We start from the raw sequence: 14,926 nt of genomic DNA, 5'->3' as shown, positions 1-14,926 counted from the left end.
AGTTTTCTGTATTTTATGCCAGTAATTTTGTGGACATTGTCTGGCTACTTGGTTGTCATATATCTGAATGATAGCCATTCCAAACCAGGAAGTCTTCCTTAAAGGCCTTCTGCCAATCCCAATTGGTGAAGACATCAAAAATAATTTTCACCATTTATTTTTACGAAGAAGGTAATAAAATACCACCTATTATCTTGCTTTCTGCCACTGGGAAGAGAAAAATTGAAACAAAATAAGTGTGAGGGAAAAAGAAGTCCTAATTATCTCTTCAGATAAAGTCTATTTCATGGGCAAATACTGCTAAAAGGGAATTACTGCTTCCCAGTTCTGTACATCTTTGTCTGGCCCTGCTTGGAAAAAAAAAAAAAAAAAAAAAAAAAAGGAAAAAAAGAGCTAACGTTGTTTTAAAGAGGGGGAAAAGAAAAGGAGGAGTCTTTTTCATTTTCCCTCCTCCTGATAATGAGGGTCTGATTTTCTTCCCTACCAGTATTTTGGCATTTGTTTTAATTAAGGGAAGGTTCAGACCATCGATAAACAAACCTCACTTCCCCCTTATTATCATGCCAAGCAGTGATGAGCTGAGCCTCAGCTCTGGGTTGTTCAATGTACCAACCAATTTGGGACACAAAAATAGCAGCTTAACCGAGGAATAGTTTAAGTGGTCTTTCAGATTATAATGTGTTTTGCCAATAAATTTTCTTGCTCAGTGGGGTTTAGCATTGTGCTGGAGGCAATGGTTATATAAAATACAAAACCTCACTTTATTTGCCATCCCCCTATCTCACTGCACACTATTTTGATAACAAAATAGCTTTTTCTTGCTTTTCTTAAGGAATTTGCTCAGTAATTCAGTAATAGCAATGGAAGTTAAAATTAAACTTTGTTATTATCAGATTTGCCAGGGGTCTCATCGTTTATCCTATTACTGTAGATTCTGGTTCCATTTTTGTGTGAAAGTGGTATCTTGACTCCATTCACCCTCTTTTTTACTGTTTCAGAGGCATAAACTAAAGATTTTTATGCCTCTGACTCTGGAATATATTACAGCAAGAGTCAGTGATGTTGGTGGAAAGAGACAAGGATCCTTAGAAGACTCTGGGGAAGACAAGGGGAGCTAGGGGCAGATTGTTTATTTCATAAAAGCAGTTCCTTTAGATTTATTGAAGCTAACATTTCAGAATCTAATTTAGAATGGTCTTTAGTGATGATAAAACATCAGAAATTGCAGTTGCAATGAGTGAACATTAAATCCCCAATTAAGCACGATATGTGTGATAATAATTGTGATCTATATTGAACAGTTGGGGATTTGTTGTATTCCAGCCACCACTTCCTACTCTCTTGCTTTGCAGAAGATGTTATACAACTCTGATATAGAATAAATTAGCATTATATTGCAAGACAAGGTCAAGGGTCCAACTAAAGACCTTCTCCCTGGAGTGGGAAGATCCCTTTCCCCAGACAGTTTTAACATGAGCATAGTCTGTGTACATAGATACAAATAGCAGCCTTGAGAAGATAGTAACAGTGATGAAAGCCAACAGAATGGTATGGTTTTCTTCTGATGGTATCCCAGCATCTGACCAGCTTTTGCCTCCATAAGCTGTGCATTTAGCTTGAATTAAGTGTGCATTTATAAACATCTTTAAAAGAGAGAGTCTACTAGAAGATATTTAATGAGCAATGTAGCATCCAGTCGGCTAGCAGAATACTAAGAAACATTTGCTGCATTTTTACAGGCGTATTTGTATTGTTATTATTCTCAATGCTGTTGCTCTGTAGCATTGAACATGCAGGGCTCCAGGGCCATGAAGAAAAGGCCCCACCACTTTAAGAGCTGTAAAAACACAGGAAAGGCAGATGTTAACCTGCCATGGGGAGGCATTTGTGCCATATTTACATACTTGTAACATGCTTTTAATACCTCCTAATCACAGTCATAAATTATTTACGGAGGGTTAAACAACTGTAATGGAATGCCTGGCTAGTACTACTGTGAAATTACTGAAGTATGAAATGCTTTACCAAAGACACTAAACTAATTAGAGTTTATTAACAGTAGTATTTCACCATTCCAAAACATTGCCTGAGGAAGAAAAAGGATAACATCTGCTTATCTAGGCACCTCATGCTTCTCAGCATGGGATCTAAGGCCCGGTTCTTGTGCGATTTTAAGAATTTTCTTCCTATTAATATTACTCCAGAATGGCTTTATGAGAAATACCACTTTCCTAAAAATGTTTTTTTCATGTCTGTAGCAGCTAAGCCATGTCAGCGTGCACCTTGATGTTATTTAATGTCACTGTGCACCTTGGTGTTATTTAAACTCCCTTTCCTAAAGAAGCTTAACTTCCTTAAATGCCTTTAAGCATGTGGGATTGAACACTACCTAAACTATTTTAAATCTAAAGCAGCTATCTTTGTGTCTCTGATCCCCATTGTATAGGAGGAACAGTGTGGGTAACTTCTGCAGTGTTTTAATTATGTATTCATATCTGCATGCGTGAGTGAATGTGGGGATGGATGCTTTCAAGGAGCTCAGTTTCATCTTGCAGTGGTTTCTGAATATCCACACTTCAGCTGTATGATCAACACTGATTCCAGACAGTGAGGAGCAAGTGTGGAGCTTTGCACATCAAATGCACAGAGCTGCACATCAAATGCAGAGCTTCCATGTGAGATGTCTGGAGGGACATGTTGAACCAAGCTGGATGCTGCACTGTGGGGAAGCTGGGCCATCCATGGCTTATGTGACTTCACTCCTAAGTGGTCATTGCAGCCTCAGAGGCTGTGTGTTACAGTCACCCATTCTGGTGGGATGGGGTACAGACTTCTAGCCAGCAGCAGAAGGAAAATGAGGAGTTTCAGAGATCTGGGAGGCTGCTGATCAGTTTCACAATCTGGGAGCAGGTGCATACAGTAGTGTACTCAGGAGGATGCAAGGTCTTTGAAGTGTTTCCTTCTTCCAGCTGTTATTGCCCTATCATCTTGCCAAGGTATGGCTACAGCCAGCTGGTCTCAATCCAGACATGTGTTTGGGATAAGCATGGAGAAAACTTGCGATCAGGGCTTTTTCATTAGAAAGCAGTTCAGGTTGTTGACCTTACGTTGACTTACAAATTTTCCAACCGATTCTGTTTAACAGTTAAGCGACAAGGGGAAGGAAAGTGAATCAAGAGAAGAGGAGAAACAGTCTTGTAGCATGCTTCAGGCAAAAACTGTGCAAGAAGAAAAGGACTAGATTTCTATTATCTTTTAGAAATAATTTTCTTCTCTATAGCTGATGGCAGGCAGATAAGTAGTATCAAACACTGCAGAGAGACTGAGCAAGAGATATATGGATTCCCGTGTCTCTGAATTTTAGAGAGATATTCAGCAGAGCAGCCAGAGCTGTCTCCTCCCTGCACCTTGGCTAAATAAGCATTCAGGACAGCAGCACCTACTAAAAGATACCCAGGAATGCCTAATTTTAGCTTTGAAACAGTCTGATTTAGGAAAAGGAAATGGGTGTGGGCAAATCCCCGATAGAATTAACAGGCTGTGATGGGAGTTGTAGGGTGAAAAGGGAGCATGTGAGGAGAGTTTATTTGTCCAATAGGTGTAAAATGAAGTTGACAGTGACATGACAGTGCTGTTCCATTGAAACTCATCAAGTGTTTGCGTCTGGTCCAGTGTCTTCAGGTGTTTAGCGTTTAAATCACACCTAAAACCATTTTCAATTAATTCTGTTTTTATTGGGATTGAAGGGAAGAATCTTAGAACATGAGAAATGCTAGGTTGTAGCGAGTTAGGAATCAGCCTCTTCTGCCAGATAACAGCAAAAGGACAAGAAGTAATGGCCTCAAATGGCGCCAGAGGTTCAGGCTGGGTATTAGAAACTGTTTATTCTCAGGAAGAGTGGTGCTGCAGTGGCACAGGCTGCCCAGGGAGGTGGTGCAGTCACCGTCCCTGGAGGTGTTCCAGAACCGTGTGGATGTGGCACTGAGGGACGTGGTCAGTGGACATGGTGGGGATGGGCTGATGTTGGACTGGATGATCTTAGTGATCTTTTCCATCCTTAATTATTCTGTGATTCTGTGATTGAGAGAGGAGGCAGGGCATGCAGTGTCAGAAATCTGCACCACATGGGAACCTATACCCACAAGCATCATACAAACAGCTATTAAATAAAAGCTGCCTGTGTTCTTCCCTATTATCATCACAAGAGAGAAACGCAATCACTTTCTGCAAAGTGCTGAGAATGCTCAACTCCCTTTGACATGAAAGTGAATTTGAATTGTGGAATATCTTACAGCACTGTTGTCAAAATATGCTGTGCTGTATTTTCTTTCTCCTGCCTCTCTGGATGGTTACCTTATTAATTCCAATCCTCTAAAATCTTCTCATCTTCCCAGCTAGTGACGCATGCTGGGGCAGGAGGCAGCTGCAGTGTTCATGTGGGACTGTACAACAGTACAGCCACTCGGCCATCACTTGATCCAAATTGCTCCCTGGACCAGCTGGTGTTAATGGATGGGACTAGGGACTCTTTAGACATGCCCAATGCACGCCACCTCCTGTGTAAATCTGCCTCTGTTAAAGGCCAAGCTTTGGGAATGTATGACTATGTGAGAAAGCAGAATTCCTTATTTGTTCTCAATGTAGTGGGCTGACTGTGGAAAATGAGAGCTGTGTGTGTGTGACAGACCAGCTAACCAACCTTCAAATGGAAGCCAAATGAGGCTTCCCTGCAGTTTCACAGCTGTGCCTCTGATCGCAGCTTTGTGCTGCCAGCATGGTAAACTCTCCTTCATTTCTGTGACCACTAAGAAACAGAAAAATACAGAAGCTGGCTAATTTTAAAACCAGAGACGAGTAACTTAACAGCATTTTTGAAATTATTACTTGCTGCCTTAATAATCAGGAGTAGTAGCACAATTTTCCCTTTCGTCTTCAGCAGATAAGCAAACTTCTGCCTCAGATTAAAAGGAAGGGAGGAATAAGGAAGAGAAGGGAATATTTACCAAAGTGCTGGGGTACAGACTCTCAATTTCATGTTAACGCTGCCTAGTGCAGCCTACGCTGCCAGTCATAGGCAGAGAAGTGACCTATGCCTTCCCAGCTCATGTCCTGTATTATTGTAGAGTCTTAGAATCACAGAATCACTTGGGTTGGATGGAACCTCAAAACCCATCTATCCCACCTCCTTCCATGGCCAGGGATGCCACCCCCCAGCCTCAGGCTGCCTAGGCCCCCATCCAACTTGGCCTTGAGCACCTCCAGGGATGGGGCACCCACACCTTCTCTGGGCAGCCTGTGCTGGTGCCTCACTGCTCTATAAGTAATCATTTTCTTCCAATATCTAACCTAAATCTCCCATCCTTCAGTTTAAAACCACTCCTCTCTGTACCGTCACTATCTATCCATGTAAAAAGTTGATTTCCATCCTGTTTATAATCTCCCTTTAAGTACTGGAAGGCCCATTATTGATGGGACACACCCTTCCCTGGGCAAAGTAATTGTCCCTGTGGTCCATCAGAGCTTGCTCACTCTCTCCTTAAAAGGCATCCTTATGATGGACATGATGCAGAATTTCTAAGAGCATATCTGCTACTGTCAGACATATTTGTAAGCTTTGAGTTCAGAAGGCTTAACAGTGGCTGCTTGTTTGCATACTGAGAATTTTGTGTGCTGCCTAATGGATGTGCGTCTGTATACACGTGCACACACATATGCTCTTAACTAATAAATGCAATTTTGTTCAGACATCTGATGTAATTTAGGGACAGTAATGACTTTGGAATGATGATGGTGTTATAACTCAATTAAGATGTTTTTAACAAACTGCCTCAAGTGGGCTGCAAACAGCTGCAGAACACCCACTCAAATCTTTCACAATTGCTGCACTAAATAAAAGCTCTGTCATGTATGTGCTGTCCCTAATAAGCGGTAGAACACAGGAGCAGGCTTTAATGTTTCTTCTTTTTGTTCCTCTTTTCCCGCAGACCATCCATGTCGCCATTGTTTGTGCGGGGTATAATGCCAGTCGGGATGTTGTCACACTCGTCAAGTCCGTCTTATTTCACAGGTAAACGTACACTTTTCTTCTTATATACCATATATATATAGATACACAAATAAGCTATTGTCACGTTTACTCTTACTCAAAAACAAGCCAGATACCCTTCCCTTGTTTCTTCTTCTTTGAAAGGGATGAAGCATGAAATATGTGACCACCAGAAATAGATTCGCTCCTCTAAAGATTTGTAAAGTGAATTGAAGGGTTCAGAAATCCGGTTGCTGCCTCTCCTTGTTGCACTGCGGGTATAGGGACCATATTTATTTGTACTGTAAAGCATCTGCATACTCCTGACTGCTGTAAAATAATGATAATAGCAATAACAGCACTGTTTTCATTTAGCTTACATTTGGTTCCAGTTTATGGCACAGGTGTAGGTAGTAATTTGAAAGCCATACAGATAAAGACACATTGGTGGTTTCTTGGCTATCCTTGCTTCCTATTTAGTTGTTTATTTTTCAGTATAATCCTGTTACTATAGACTGTATTATTTCAGATTATTTATTGTGGCTTTGGAGGATCTACTGGTAGCCCCTCAGAAAGCTTTGCAACCTGGTTTTAACACATAAAGCATAATTGCATGCCAGGTTTTAGGGGTATAAATGCCCAATGAAGATAAAATAGCTGATTCTCTTAATAAATAGCAGCTTTAGAAAAACTGAAATGGTGTTAAACTGTGCATGCACATATGTGTGTATCCCTTGTTTGGTTTAGTCAGCATTTCAGATGATGCTTTCCTAGGTAGCCAAGAAGGTCAATGGCATCTTGGCTTGTATGAGAAATAGTGTTTCCAGCATGAGCAAAAGAGATGTTAAGGCCCTGGAGTGTGTCCAGAGAAGGGCAATAGAGCTGTGAATGGTCTGGAGCACGAGTCTGATAGGGAACAGCTAAGGGAACTGAGGTTGTTCAGTCAGAGGAGTCTCAGAGGAAACCTTATTGCTATCTACAACAACCTGAAGGGAGGTTGTAGTGAGGTGAGGGTCAGCCTCTTCTCCCAGTATAATACTGATGGGGCAAGAGGGAATGGCCTCAAGTTGCACCACAGGAGGTTCAGGATGGATATTAGAAAAAATTTATTCTCTGAAAAAAGTGGTGCTGCAGTGGCACAGGCTGCCCACAGAGGTGGAGGAGTCACCATCCATGGAGGTGTTCAAGAAGCATTTAGATGTACTGAGTGACATGGTTTAGTGGGAAATATTGGTGTTAGGTAGACAGTTGGACTAGATGATCTTGGAAGTCTTTTCCAGCCTCAGTGATTCTACGGTTCTGTGGTTCTGTGAAATGGGGAGTTGAGAGACTCATCAAACTCTTTAACTCAAAAAGGACAAATAGACCAGTAAAATGTCCATAGTGTTTAATGAGTTTATTAAGGAGACAATTTCAAGCACTACTTCAAACAAAATGATATTTTATAGCAGGGAGGATGAATTTTATTCACATCATACTGATATCTTTTTAAACCTTGAGTGGGTCATTCCAGTTCCCTACTTTGCTCCTTATGTTTGCTCTGAACCCTGCTGGAACAGAGTTTTGATGCCCTTGCAATGTGTTTAATTCACCATTTTAATTTACTCCTTTTTTGTCAGCTTTCAAAGAGAATTTAAGTGCCTACCTGCCTTCTTCTGTGGGGAAAAACTCATTAAATTACATTTTTAAGAGTGGCTGGAGAGCAGGTGGAGAGGGGAAATTCTCTAATGTAGTTATCAGGATGTTTTTCAGTACTGTGAGGGTGGTCAAACACAGATGCTCCGTGCTTGTCAGTGTTTCAGAGGCACTTTGTTAATGCCTTAATAATATGCTTTAAATTTTAGTTTACCGTGAAATGGTCAGGCATTTGGTCTCGATGATTGTTGAAAGTCCCTTACAAGTAAACTGTTCTGTTCTACCCTCCAAAACTTGAGACTTTCACTATTAAAATGCAGCCTTCGCAGATCTTCCCAAAAATAGTATGTTCCTGTTAGATGAATATTAGAAAGGGCCAGGAGGAAGAAAAATACTACTAAAATAAACATACCAGTACCAAAACAGCAGTAAAAACCTGTATCATGCTCTAGGCTGAATATTTCTGAATGCTAAAATCCTGTTAAATTTTAAAACTCAATCTATATCCAATTAGAATCCTGAATTATTCAGTGTAAACTAGCTTTTTGTTGCAAGAATGTTGGGCGTTTTGTCTACTCTGATAGTTTTTTTTAAGGGGTTTCTTGCAAATACTCTTTTTGTTTGTTTGTTTGTTTGTTTACAGTGATTTGTTTTTTTCCCAGCTTTTAGGAATTTTTCTTTCCTGTTACTTTCCACCATTTCAAAATGGCTCAATTTCTGTATGTTTCCAAATACACTGTAAGAGGAACATCATAGCTCAAAGGTTTAAACAGTTTCCTTTTGTGTTATTTGAAGGAAACGTCCCTGAAAAATTAACAAACTTATGATCTGCTATAAGGAAATACGTTTAAAGTAATGAAGCAAAACAAAGAGAAGTAACATTTGTGTTTCTGAGTCTGGTGGAGTCTTCACTTTGTCAAGAACACAGCTGCTGTTTGGATGGCAGTATTGCTCATCTCAGAGGGTTTATCTGGCTCAGCAGAAGTGATCAAGATGAAGTCCAGTATAGCTAATGAGACTTCTTATCTGTTCTAACTGTCAGAATAACCTGTCTGGCTTGTTTGCTTAAAACATACTTAAAGACAAACTGTGTGTACTTTCCTGCCCAGAACAAGCTTTTTTCACAAGGCATTAAGTTGTCCACTAGGTAGAAAAGGTGTTCAGAGAACTGACTTTACTTCTTGAAGACATTTCTTCCTTATCCATAGAATCACAGAATGTTTTGGGTCAAGATCATCTAGTTCAAACCCCCCCTGCTATAGGCAGGGACACCTCCCTCTACACCAGGTTGCTCAAAGCCCCATCCAGCCTGGCCTTGAGTGTTTCCAGGGAGGGGGCATCCACAGCCTCACTGGGCAACCTGTTCCAGTGTCTCACCACCCTCACAATAAAGAATTTCTTCCTAATGTTTAGAATATATTTTCTTCCAGTTTAAAGCCATTTCCACCTGTCTCTTATTGCAGTATTCTTCCATTTTACTAATTAAAGCATGTTTCAGCTGAGTGCCTCTATTCTGAAAAAAGAAGATATGCCTAAGTAGGGAATCCCTACTTCTGAAGTGTAAAAATTTAGAGGAAAGGAGGCCACGTCAGTTTAATCATCTTCCCCCGGCATACTAACATATTTGTTATAGCCCCAGCTTTGAGCTAGAGTGCTAGACAGAGAGATGCAAGACAGCAGGGATGCTGGGTCATTAAGAATGAAAACTACAGGAGTTTCTATAGATGGAGTGTGCCGTCTCTGCTCTCTTGCATGAAAGTGCAGCAAATCCTGCGTATTGAACATTTTAGCTCTGCCCAGGTCTTCCTCTGCCAGCTCTAAAAAAGCAAGTTTGTGATGCCAGTCATACCGTATATCATGATACATAGGCAGGCTACTCGTTCAAGCCACTTGAGAAGCTGTGTCTGTCTTTGGATTCCAGAGAGGGAGAGGAGGAATGGAAAGAGCTGGTGTGGTAAATTCCTTATAAGAACACCGTCATTCAAAAACGCATTTCACTCCCAACAGAAGAGGAGCTTGATTCCAGTTCTGCCTTTAAAAAACGTATGTTCAAGCCACAAAATCCCAGCAGCTTTTAACACCCAGTTTGACATAACTGACAGTCTGTTCTCAGGGGGACACTCCGCAGAGCTGCGGTAGTGCAGAGTTTGCAGACTCTGATAAATATGCATTGGCACTTCTGCACAGAGGGAGGCATGGAGAATGAGCACTTAGTCTTCGTCTGCAACTTTCCTGTTTACCTCTCCTGGGCATCTAGACCCTAATTATGACAGATTTTATAAATCTGCTGCAGGAGTGAAGAAGCTCTCTCGGCCAGTTTGGTCTCTTATCAGTGTGACCTAAGTGCAACTTAGGTTTAGTTTTTCTGAACCAAAGGCTAAAACACAGCTAAAGATATTGGGCCAAATGGGCAGAATGAAATGCAGATGCTTTTGGAAACAGTGCACAGTGTCCAGAAGAGCATCTGCATTTCATTTTCAGGTGTGCTGCAGTGGCCTGTGGCTAATTACTATCCTTGAAACCTCTGGTACAAGTTACATTCTGTCTTTTCAGTGTTTTACTCCATTTCAGAAGATCGTAAGAATTAGAAAAGGACAGTGTTTACAGTTTCAGATTGCAAAGACCATTCTTGCCTCTGCTTAGGTAGTTCTTAACTTCATCAAGAGCTAAAATCATTTTTAATGTGCTCTTCTCTTTTCCAAAGACGTGATGAAACACCACGTTTCATTTGGGAACAACGGAAGGCCAAAATTACACAGCTATGACATGTTGCTGACATGTTAGGTCAACCTGAGAATCTGTGAGAAATTAGCTTCTCTTCTGTGCCAGCTAATGCTGCCTTGCCAAAGTACTGCCTTGCATGTAGTGGTTTGTATGACAGCAAAGATTGGGTTTGGTTGTTTTCTTTTAATCTGGTAAGTCATCCCTCAAAGGTGATGTGAGCTCGCAGTATAAACAAAAGCAGTCAGCCAAACAAAACACTTTGTAATGTTACGTAGCCTTTTCAAAAGACAACTTTACAAACTTCAGGGTAAGCAAATGCCTGAGTATTTTTGTGATTAGGACTTCAAACTATGTTATAGTTTGCTATAAGAAGGATAATCTGCTTTTCTTACAATAAGTAGAGTAAGACGAACAAAAAGAAAACCTAAATTAAATAAAAAGAATGACATACACCTTCCAAGAAAAAACTTAGAAGTCGACAGTGGCAGGTAATTGAAGCTTACGTAATCTCACGACTGTGTTCCATGAAGACCATTTTGTCTTAATGGAGTTCATTTGATAATTTAAAACTTCTGTCATTGTTTCCAACTTTTCTAACACGTGTTTTATTTGGAGATTCTTCTGACAAAAAATATCGTGTGTGAACTGGTTTCTCCAATGCATGTGAATGCATCAGTAATACGTGCTTCATTTTGTATTTTATTGCTGTCCTAACGGAGAAATAATGGAGTAAACAGTCTTTAAAAGAAGCCTGGTCATATAATCTTTTATTAATTTCTGAAGTGGTTCTTGTAAGTTAACACAAAACAAGACAATCCATCCATGAGGCAGCTCATGCATGTTAAGATCTCTCCAGTAGTTTGGGGAGCATTTTAGTCAATACTGTGTGTGAATGGGTATGAAAATTCTGTAATGATTTTCACATTGGAATTCTCCCCACATAAGAGATGAATTGTCACGTGGGCATTAGAAAAAAAATAAATAAATAATCCCAAGTTGCCTTTTGTAATTTCTGTTTGAAGTGCTTGTTACCATTTGTTACAGATATAAAAGGTATCACCTTGTTGTGCTTCCCTTAATAAAGTATAAGGTTTGGAAATAAACCCCCCGGGCTACTGACCTTTTTATATTCTTAGACAATAAAATTCCTCTGTTGCAGTGTGAGACTATACAACCAAGCAGCTGCTTTTTGAATTGCTAACAATTGAGCTATGGAATAATATAGAATGCAAGAGTGAGTCTTGATTCACTACTCCCTTTTTCAATTGTAGGTTTTTATATTTAACTCTGTGACAGTGGCTATTCCAAAAGAATGGTCCGCATATGCTTGAGCAAGCAGATCGAAAGTGTGATGAATAAGAAGTTTTGAAATGTAAAAATAAGACATTGTGATTAAAAAAAAAACAACAGAGAAATGAGTATCTCAGAATAAACTCCTAATTTTTAGCCTGGCTTTTAAAATTACTTCTTTTTGCTGCACTAAACTTTATAGGATTGTGGCAATTCTGAAAATGAAAGCATTCTTTTAAGCTCCTATATTTAGGCTTAAGAGCCTATATTTAAGCATTCGTGCTTGAAAATATTGGGAAGAATCTCTTTTCATTCACTTTTGGAGAATGCAATTTAGATAAAGAAATGTGTTCTCTTTATGTGTGGTTTACGTTGTCAGATTGTATTCTGGTCTTAAGATAAGTAGAAATAATTTAATGTACAATGACTTACACTTTTCTAAGTAAAGTGGTTTAAACCTTGAGTTTCCATTTGATGAGAAATGCCCATATTTTGAAATGGCCTTTTTCCTCATTTCAACAGTAACATCAGCATTTTCCATGTACCAGAAACTATGAAAAAATGTACTTTGTAAAAATTGAGATATTCAAAATTCTTGACACAAAAGAGACAAAGTGATTTTTGCATATGGGGGAAAATTCCATGAGCATTTCAATATTTGCTTCAATAGTGAGGAAGCTGGAGGATAAGAGTTCAAGGGTTGCTCTGTAACCTGGAACACTGGAAAACTTGACTTCCAAACATACAAATTCATGTGGAAACTTGGAGTTCTTCAAAGCCTATTATTTTGGCTTTGAATTTGATTATTTTACTGAAATAATCGTATATTGGCCTGGAGATCCCATTGCAGCCTTCCAGTATTTAAAGGGGGATTATGAAAAGAAAGAGAATGAATGGGGGAATGGTTTTAAGCTCAATGACTGAAGATTTAGTTTGGATGTTGGGTGAAGTTCTTTACAGAGAGAGTGGTGAGGTGCTGGCACAGGCTGCCCAGAGAAGCTGTGGATACCCTGTCCCTGGGGGTGTTCAAGGTCAGGTTGGATGGGGCCCTGGGCAGCCTGGTCTGGTACCAGATCTGGAGGTTGGTGGCCTCCTGTGTCAAGAGGGTTGGAACTTGATGATCCTTGGTGTCCCTTCCAATCCAGAACAGTGCTTCCAGAAACATGGTTTAGTTTTTGTGTAGACCTGTGAGAAGCCAGCAGTTGGAGTCAATGATCATTGTATGTCCCTTCCAACTTAAGATATTCTGTGATGCTATATACATTAAAAATAAATACAACACACAGCTGTGCTTTGAAGTTTGTTAGTAAAGGGGAAGTCAGGTGAGGTTCAGCTCACATTTTGAGTCAGTTTGTGTTGGTCATCACTCTTTTTATGAGACTTCACTCCAAGTTCCCTTCAGCACTAGATAGAAATCCTGCAGTGAAGTCCTGTGGCTTGGGAAATGAAAGGAAACAGTTGGGTCTTTTCCTTCTTTTCCCAAACTTCTTAATCTGTAGCTGCTAATGCATGCCAAAGATTGCTCTCTATATGGCTGTCCCTCAGCTTCACTTCAGTTTTGTAAATAATGTACACCAAAACGTGTCTATCCTTCCTCTGGCACCAATGCTATTGCAAAACATCTGGGTCTAATGAAATGTAGCCTGCAGTGAAGTCCTTGGCTGTCACCCCTAATTCTGACAGCTAGTGATTCAGTGATGTTGGCAAATAACTAATAGAAAAAAATAACATCCCTTTTTAGTATCACTTAAGAAGGATTTCTCATCTTTCGTGGTGGATGATGATTGATCTTTAAGCTTCTGCACTTGTTTCATAAACACTTCGAAGCAATCCTTATCTTTTGGGCTTTGCACATTGCAAACACTAGAACATCCAAAAACGTCATCTGTGTGTATGCTAATATTGTTGCCTTCAGAACATCTTCCAGGTTTCTCTCCGTGCTCTGTTGCCTTCTAGCACTACAGTCAAGCCTACCCTTTCACATAACTAAAATCTAATCCAGAGTACAATTTTGTGAGGCTGATGCACGTTTAGTTGTAGATGTCAGCGGGTCACTATTCTGTTCAAGGGATATATTTTTGTAAGCGATAATCCTCTGCTTTGCCTCTGACACGTACTTTCCTTCCAGCTGAATCTTTACCACGAGGCTAATAACTTGAAAGAGATTTCTGAGTTGGAGTAAAACTACTCCTTTTTTCTTTTTCCCAGTAGGAACTGAACTAAAGAAAATGTCACCCACTTGTTCCCATTTAAGTTTCATACACTGTGGGTCACTCAGATAAGTATAAACTGCTACTGAACATCTGAGGGTCTTTGTATCAGATTTTTCTTTTTCAAGTAGTGTGTTTTATCTGCAAATGCTTTTTTTTTTTTTTTTTATCAATTCCATTTAACTAAGTGGTGCTTTGAAAGAAGTTGTAGCTTTCTTTTTTTTAACTGATTTTATTCTTCTTATTTGACTTTGCAATGTATAGAAAAATGACCCTGAAAAAAAAATTACTGAAGATGACCAGCTGGGAAATAGCCTGACCAGATACCAGACCCTGCTAAGCAGAAGAATCTGTATAGATTGTGTTGGCAGTATACATCTATTTACCTTGAAATACTGCTTCACCAATTCCACTAATTTTGGACCTTTGTTTCCCTTGGCCTTTTCTCTGATAATGAAATACATTTCCTGATTGGCAATGAGCCTGGTTACTGTGGAATCTGCATGAGCCAGGGCATCTTCTTCCCTCCTGCTGGGTCAGTGAAGCAGTCATAATTACTGTGATCCTTTTGGGTTGGTACTGCAAACCTCAGCAACCTATAGCTTTACCTTTCCTCTGCTCATTCCAGGACATATGGGAGATGAAAAGAGCTTTGTCTTTTTGGAAGGCATATTATAGCTTAGTGCTTTGCTAAACTCAGATCAGCTGTGAGTTTATTCTGTCATCACAATTAACTCTTATATAAGCCCTCTAACCAGCCCTTTTCCTGCCTTTTCTGTAACTATATAATTTGATCCACAGTCCCCTTGAAAACAATAGAGCAGCTTCACTGAGATTACTGGGTATTGGGTTGGATTTTATGTGCAATATTTCTATCACTGCAAAATCGAGCTACACTTTGCTTATTACAACAATCTCCTGTTTCTGCAGAGAGGTGTACTATGATACTATGAACCTTTATATGTATTTTTAGGTTTTCTTGTGAACATTATTGAATAAGAAACAGTATTACTCATCAAAGCCAAGAAAAGTAGCATTAAAG

The 14,926-nt window shown here is 39.8% G+C and overlaps 1 protein-coding gene across 5 annotated transcripts in view; it reads left to right on the top strand.

Moving 5' to 3' along the window:
- The window catches only part of LARGE1 (LARGE xylosyl- and glucuronyltransferase 1), a 278,743-nt gene that overhangs the window by 129,993 nt on the left and 133,824 nt on the right, over positions 1-14,926 (top strand). For all 5 annotated transcript variants that reach the window (XM_015863617.3, XM_085539589.1, XM_085539582.1 and 2 more), the window contains one exon: positions 5,985-6,067. In XM_015863617.3, coding sequence (XP_015719103.2) covers positions 5,985-6,067 — 83 coding nt within the window. The remainder of the gene's footprint in view (positions 1-5,984; positions 6,068-14,926) is intronic.

This window comes from Coturnix japonica, chromosome 1 (genome assembly GCF_054131305.1).
Source record: "Coturnix japonica strain WE chromosome 1, WE-NBRP24, whole genome shotgun sequence".
Classification (NCBI taxonomy): Eukaryota; Metazoa; Chordata; class Aves; order Galliformes; family Phasianidae; genus Coturnix; species Coturnix japonica.
Note: the sequence above shows the minus strand (reverse complement) of the source record. Positions and strands in the feature narration are given on the sequence as shown.